We start from the raw sequence: 7500 nt of genomic DNA, 5'->3' as shown, positions 1-7500 counted from the left end.
CGTGACCGCAACAGATTGTCCCAGATGTGGGGGAGCAGGTATCTTCCAGTGTCACAGTTCAAGTCCGGCCTATGAACCCGGATATAGATGGCCTCTTTGATGCCCCGCTCTATCCAACGATCTTCATGGTCTAACACCTCTACTTCAACCTTATGTCCAGGGTAGTCCCTGTGTATGTGCTGTGAGACTTCAGACGAAGCGCTGCTTGGTCTAAGATGCTCCGTGAACCTCGATTTCAAAGTCCTCTCGGTCTCTCCCACATACGAGCTACCACAGTCCACCCCTTAGCACGTAACCCGATAAATAGGGCCACAAGTGTCTTCTTGTTTCTGTGGGTCTTTCGGAAACGACAACAGTTGTCTGAGGGTATTGTATGGTTTAAATATAGTGTCCAACCCCATTATTATTATTATTATTATTATTATTATTATTATTATTATTATTATTATCATTATTATTATTATCTTGTTTTCGCACATTGGATTTCCAATGGAACTTCAGTACTCCAGGAAGCTTGGTGACAACAAGTCTCCTCAAACTTCTAGGACCTTCCTAAGAATCCTTGCCGTGTTCAGAATAACACTTTTCTGAAGCTCGTCTATCTTGGTCGCTATACCAATATTCTCTAGTCTCCTCTTTAAATCCTTTGGAACTGTTCCAAATGTTCCGATTACAATAGGAATTACCATTGTTTTCATTTTCCATAACTTCTTCAATTCTCTTGCTAGGTCCTGGTATTTCACTACCTTCTCGACTTCTTTCTCCTCAATACGGCTATCATATGGTATTGCAAAATCTATTATTTTGCAACATTTATTTCTCTTTTCAACAACAATCATGTCCGGTCTTCTTGCCTCTATTACGTGATCAGTCTGTATCGTAAAATCCCATAATATTTTACATATCTCATTCTCTAGTACTGGCTCAGGTACATGTTCATATCACTTTTTATTGACAATGAAACCTTCCTCTTTACAAACTTCCCAATGGATCTTCTTACCCACCCAGTCATGTCTCCTTTTATATTCCTTTTGTGCTAATTTAGGGCATTCCCTCACAATATGATTTATGCTTTCATCCACCTTTCTACACATTCGACATTTACTGTCCTCTTGAGTTTGATATATTCTAGCTTTCATCAGATTCGTTGCAAGCGCCTGTTCTTGTGCTGCCATAATAAGACTCTCAGACTCCCTTTTTACACTTCCTTTAAATAATTCTTTAACCAAAATCAGGATTCAGACCCTAATATTTCTTCCGTCTGTCGTACAAATTGTGAATCACCTTTTCCCCCCACTGTTCCTTTCTTTCCTTTTTCTTACGTATCTTATACTCGACCTCTGTTTCATTATGACCCGCATCGCTGATATTTCTAGCGGCCTTTATCAGTCTTTCATCACTATCATTGATATATCTCTCCAACCCCAAGGTAGCAGATTCTACACAGTCTTCAACACTAATCAGACCTCGTCCACCTTCTTGTCTCGGTATTATTATTATTATTATTATTATTATTATTATTATTATTATTATTATTATTATTAACGTGAAGCGTTAACGGAACGAAAGACTAAAAAATATAGGCCTGAACGGTATTCGAACCCATGACCTCTGCAATACCTTGCAGAGCTCTACCAGCTATTAAGACGAGTTTCTACAATTCAAGTATTTAATACTCTTCATGTCCACATTCTCTACGGGTTTATTGACTCCTAAGAGTCGCTAATATAGTTGGTTTCCTCAGATATCGTGTTTTTCTCGAGTAATGTGCAAATTTCGACGCTTGTACAAAGACGGCCATCTTGACACTGGATCATTAGCCCAAGTTTGGTGGACTCTTGAGGCTCATCGGCAATGCAATGCATTCAATTGCTTAGAAAAACACATAAAATAGTTCCACAAACCTTTCCTTTGTTGTTTGTGTGACTTTGATATCAGTCATTTCATTACTCCCTTTCGACCAACATTTTTTTTAAAATCAAAAAAGTACTCCTACCAAATCGTTTGATTATAAATTTGCTAAACTTTTGAATGGCTTGAAACTCCGTTCATTAAATGGCGAATGAAAGTCTCTCTCAAATGACCGAAGCTTATCTCTGGGCAAATGTTTGTGTGTAATGCTGCGCTACTTCTAAGTTGATGGATATCGAAGGTCATCAAGTAAGCTATTAGTAACCTCCGTACTATGGCCACTGATGAGGATGAAACGATGGCGTAGAAAGACAATTGATACTGTGACAAATCCGGAGGACGTCGAAGTTGACCCTATACTATGTCGATCTGGAATATTTACAAATTCGGCCATAACCTTGACCGTCATGACCATTTGACCCCTACACCGTGCCAAGCTCGCCTAGTGGTCTAGGCTCATGCTGGACAAGTACAAGATGAAGAATTCCGCCTTCAGAAATGCTGTGATGTAAGACAGGTGTTCGATCAGTTGAGGTATTTAGTAGAACAGAACCATAAAACAATCACGGAAAACGATATAAATGTTAAATTGACAGAAATTGCTCAGCTCTTGCAGTTTTCTCGCTTGAGTTAATTGTTTGTGTTATGAGCATTTTATAAGCATATCAAAGTGCAGACATGCAAGTCTATATTTTCGTAGGTCTTAAAAGTCCCAGGTGAGCAAAACAAGTACCCGACTTACTTGTTCCTCACCTGAGACTTTTAAGACCTACGACGCGGTCGTCAACTAGAACGCCACAAAACAACAATATCATTGTTTAAAGAGGAAAGATAATGGTACAGCACGTGCGGAAGAAGAAGCGCGAAGCGCGAAGCGCGAAGCGTGGAAGCAAGGTACATTGAGGTCCTCACTTTTTACATGGTGGTGAAAAGGAACGTACGAAGACCTCATGAAATATTTGAAATCTGGAATTTTGAGAAGAAATAACATGTTCCGTAAATTCAAAAGTGTGGTTGTATTTTTTAAAATATAAGTAACACTTGTGCTATCCAGACCATTTGAAATAATTAACAGTTATACCATGAGCCCGCGTTGGATGCGAGATGATAAATACCAGTTAAATAGCCAACTTGGCGCCACTCTCTTATACAACAAGGGCGAATGGAATAATTGTTTTATTAAATTCTCAACTTTCGGTTTTGCTAAATTTTATTTAAGTTTAAGAAACGACCGGAAAGTGATTTTATGCTGGGCGACATTTGCCGCATTCATTTCCATATAAGGTCAAATGCAGGTATAATAGCTGGTAATCGAGATCCAATGAACCCGATGAGAAAGCTAGAATGGCATTATCCGAGGTTGACAATTTAATAATACCTGATAATGTTAATCCCATCCCCACCAAGGACTTCTTTTCTGCATTCCCAATGGCAAAATTTTTCCAGGTGATCACATTCCATTTACCCGGCCAAAAATAGTGTACAGTTAACCCCTCTTCAAGGAATCGTATAGAGCTTCTTCCCTGCGGGGAGAAGGGTAAGGTTGACCATGAGTAGAGAACAGTTTGTTCGATTTAATTGTAACACTGTGCCCTGTGATTTAACTTAATACGTGCCCTTAGATTCTCTCAAGGAAATGGAATAATAATGCAAGGCTAGTTATATGGCTGTAAGGATATAGATCGTTTTCACTGTCACGCAATAAAAAAATAAATCGAAAACCAGCAAGTGGAAAAAGTCAAGAATTCGTGATGTTGTAGAAGATAAATGAAGAAGACACTTCTCCAAGTTTTAGGCCCGTGCGTTTCCCCAAACTTCAGATATTCGTCGAAATGTTTCGCAGAAATTTACAGAGCCCAGTATGAAAACGCCATGTTGGTGCACATCTGTGGTGCACCAATATGGCGGCCGGAAAATAGTGTCAACATCTGTTACTTACTTTGGCTATCTAGGCGAGTGATCATCTGTACTGGACAGACAGCTATTTACTTAAGCACTTTTCCTAATGCTTTAAATTCTAAAAAGGCTCAAAACCATGAGATAAATATATATTTCTCAATAAACTTGATCGTCGCCTCGTGTCACGCACCGCTATAACGCAGAAATTCAAAATGCTCTGGTTTCCAAACGAAGCACGCTATTGAGCTTTAAAATTGCAAATGGATACAAATTTACCGCCACTTATGCCTGATGAGGATAAAAACTTTCGTGGCTCTTTAGTTTTGGATTTTAGAAAATGATGACGTCACGTGAAAACGATCTATATATATATTTTATTTTACCATTACTTCGTTAGGAGGGGCCTGACTTCCTCGTGGAGTTAAATTACAGGCCGTGCCTGTTCTCATCCACTTCCGGCGTCTCCTCTCGAAACTGCCATATCATCATTTACTTATAACTCTTCAGAATATCCAAATTACGTAATTTTATTTATTTACTGGTTTACGATTATTTTAATTGTTTGCCTGTGTGACATGCAAGTCAAGGATTCTTTGTTTATTTGAGTTTTCACAACCTACAATTGTAGGTTTTGAGCGTCACACAACAGAGCAAAGCTCATTACAATTGTTGGATTAGCGTTAAGACTAAGGTGATTCAGAAAGTCGAGCGGAAAAAGGGGTTGATTATAAATGTGCCACGCAAAACACGCTAGATTTTCCACAGCAGAGGTAAGAATTGTCTCTTTATGCCATCGTGTAAAGTTTCGTCCTTTTAGGCGTTCTAAAGTGTAGTACGGAGGCTTTTTTTAAAGCTGATGACGTAAAAAGCGAATTTTTGTATCTCAACGAGGACAACAAACCGGAAAAGGTTACTCGAACAATTTCATGTGTTTTCAGAGAGACTCAAATGAGAGACTTCAAGGAGACTCCACAAAAGTTGGGTTATAATTTGGTGTCAAGACGGCCGTTTCTGTTGGGTCGAGAATAATAAAATATCTGAGGAAACCAACCACATGGCGCCTCTAAGGAATGACTATCCTACCAAACTTCTAAGTTTGAGCGAAATCGATTTTTAAGGTTTGCGGCGAAGTTTCGAATTCAGTTTGATCAATGCTAACATTCACTTTTAAAAGTTTACTTGATCACATCCTTAAACCTCCTTCCTTGGACCTTCCCGACGAAAAAGATCGCTCTTTGTTGTCCCCAAAGCGAAGGACACACAATTTGACTTCAACTAAAATGACCCTGTGTCCTGAGCAATACAATCAACTCACCTTGTAGGAACATGTGCCTCATCACGAAACTTGCGCTCACTATCAGAAGTAAAAGACCTACAGTACGGTGGGTTGAACAGCGAAACATGCGCAACCCAAACGATGTCATCCTTTCAAGAAGGGACCGGGTTTTGAGGACAATGTGGTCAAGAAAAAGCGCGGGCATGCGAAGTTCAACACCTTCGTTCACTTTCTCGTCCCAGTGGGATTACCATGGTAGTAATTTAATAGCAGTAACGTGTAGCACTTGAGCTTTGGTGAAACAAGACTCTCGAAGTTGTGACGTGACGCTGGCCAGTCATTTCTGCGTATCCATGCGGATGAGTAATTGCTCCGAGCGTGGAAGCCACAAGGATCGATTTTGGTTCCAAAATCATTGAAAATTTAACCATAAATCTTATTAATGACTTATTCATATTCATATATGTTTTTTTAAAAGCCTCCGTACTACTGATGACGTAAAAAGCGAATTTTAAGAAAGGAATTTCGAGTATCTCAAAGAGGACAACAAAGAAAAGGTTACTCGAACAATTTCATGTGTTTTCAGAGAGACTCAAATGAGAGACTTCAATGAGACTCCACAAAAGTTGGGTTATGATTTGGTGTCAAGACGGCCGTTTCTGTTGGGTCGAGAATAATAAAATATCTGAGGAACCAACCATATGGCGACTCTAAGGAATGGAGAAAGGTGCAGATATTGTCATTAGAAGATAGAACTCATCTATAGCTATCTTCTATTTTAGAGTTATTTTAAAAAGACTAAGGGCATGTCTCTATAGTCTAGAAATCTATAGCTAAATGTAAAATTGACTCGAAGTATAACTCCAAAAGGCCGTTACTAAAAAATATCAACACAAAATTCCGAGCAAAATTACACCTGTTAAATTACACGTTACGTAATCAAAGTGCGTGACATGAGAAATCGTTGAGTTACATAACAACATACGACGTCAGATACTGTTACATACCCCTTCTTTTAAACAAACGAATTGAAACGATTGTATGAAAAATGATATGCATAACTAATGTTACTGTATCGCTGTTCGGTCTCGGTGAGGGCTTTAGAGGCATAACATACAGGCTTTCCGTCTTGCAGTAGTACAGCGCCTAATCCTTTCAGCGAGGCGTCAGTTTGAATGACAGTTTCTGCATGCGGGTCGAAGTACTTAAGTACGCCGAGTGATGAGACTTCCTTCTTGACCTCGGTGAAGGCTCGGTCGTGCTCAGGTCCCCAGGAGTGCACTGTGTCTTTCTTGGTCAGGTCCCTCAGTGGTGCTGATAGCGTAGCCAGGCGTCCGGAATATCTCGTCAGATAGTTGACTAAGCCAAGAAAACTCTGTAGGCTCTTGACATCCTCAGGCAGTTTCATGTCTATGATTGGTGATACTTTCTTGTTGTCAGGTTTTACTCCCTGTGGCGTCAAGGTGTGTCCAAAGAAGCTGACTTTATTACACTTGGACTTCACTTTGTCTTTGTTGAATACCTCGCCCTTCTGCTTTGCTCTTTCCATGAGTTTGGACAGGTTTCTGTCGTGCTCAACTTCAGATGATCCATATACAAATAGGTCGTCAGCGATACCGGTGACGCCATCGAGACCTTTGAATGCTGTGTCGAGCTGTTTTTGAAACACGTCTTGTGAAACAACAAGGCCAAATGGGAGACGTTTTTGAAGCGATATCGGCCGAATGGCGTGCTGAAGGTAGTGAGGTAGGAGCTCTCTTCATCGAGTGGTACGTGCCAGTACCCCTTCCTTGCGTCGACAATGGTGAAAAACTTAGCGCCATTGAGCTCGGTCACCACCGCATCAACTGTCTTTTGACGGTAATGTTCCCTTTTGACCCATTTGTTCAAGTCTCGGGGGTCTAAGCAGACTCTGATCTTGCTGGCTTCTCTTCTCTTCTTCTCACTCAACACGATACTGTTGACCCAGTTGGTGGGCCTGTCAACAGGTGTGATGACACCGAGATTCAGCATGTCGTCTAGCTCCTTTCGGTAAAGGTCCTTAAGTTGCACTGGAACTGACCGCGGTGGGTTTATAACCGGTTCTGCTGCCGGGTCAAGCGTAATATGGTAAGGTTTCATGTCCTTAATTGTTCCTAGTCCTTCGAAGCGGTCCGGGTAGCTGCTAAGAAGGGTTTCCTTGGTTAGCGGTGGGGTGCTCTCTATGCTGCAGTTGATGGTGACAAACCCGAGTTCCTCACATGTATTACATTCTAGCATGGCGGTTCCTTGTACATTGGTTACTGTGAAGGTTGCTTCCTTTATTCCACCTTTGTGGTGGATAAATAGCTGGCAGGTACCCATCTGGATCTGTGGTGGACCAAGTGCTTTGTCGCTAGGAAAGGCAATGATCTTGTCAAACTGTCTTGAGTATT

At 40.7% G+C, this 7500-nt stretch overlaps 1 protein-coding gene across 3 annotated transcripts in view; it reads right to left on the bottom strand.

The window, feature by feature from the left end:
• Window positions 1-7500, bottom strand: part of LOC138006564 (carbohydrate sulfotransferase 11-like) — a 25127-nt gene that overhangs the window by 11728 nt on the left and 5899 nt on the right. Inside the window, exon 2 of one of the 3 annotated variants that reach the window (XM_068852977.1) lies at window positions 3290-3434. The exons of 1 other annotated variant lie outside the window; for it this stretch is intronic. In XM_068852977.1, coding sequence (XP_068709078.1) covers window positions 3290-3308 — 19 coding nt within the window. In that variant the 5' untranslated portion in view covers window positions 3309-3434. Of the gene's footprint in view, window positions 1-3289; window positions 3435-5125 lie in introns of all 3 variants that reach the window. One more of the 3 variants, XM_068852975.1, reaches the window with a different exon arrangement.

This window comes from Montipora foliosa, chromosome 6 (assembly GCF_036669935.1).
Source record: "Montipora foliosa isolate CH-2021 chromosome 6, ASM3666993v2, whole genome shotgun sequence".
Classification (NCBI taxonomy): domain Eukaryota; kingdom Metazoa; phylum Cnidaria; class Anthozoa; order Scleractinia; family Acroporidae; genus Montipora; species Montipora foliosa.
This window is presented reverse-complemented; position numbering and strand designations above follow the sequence as displayed.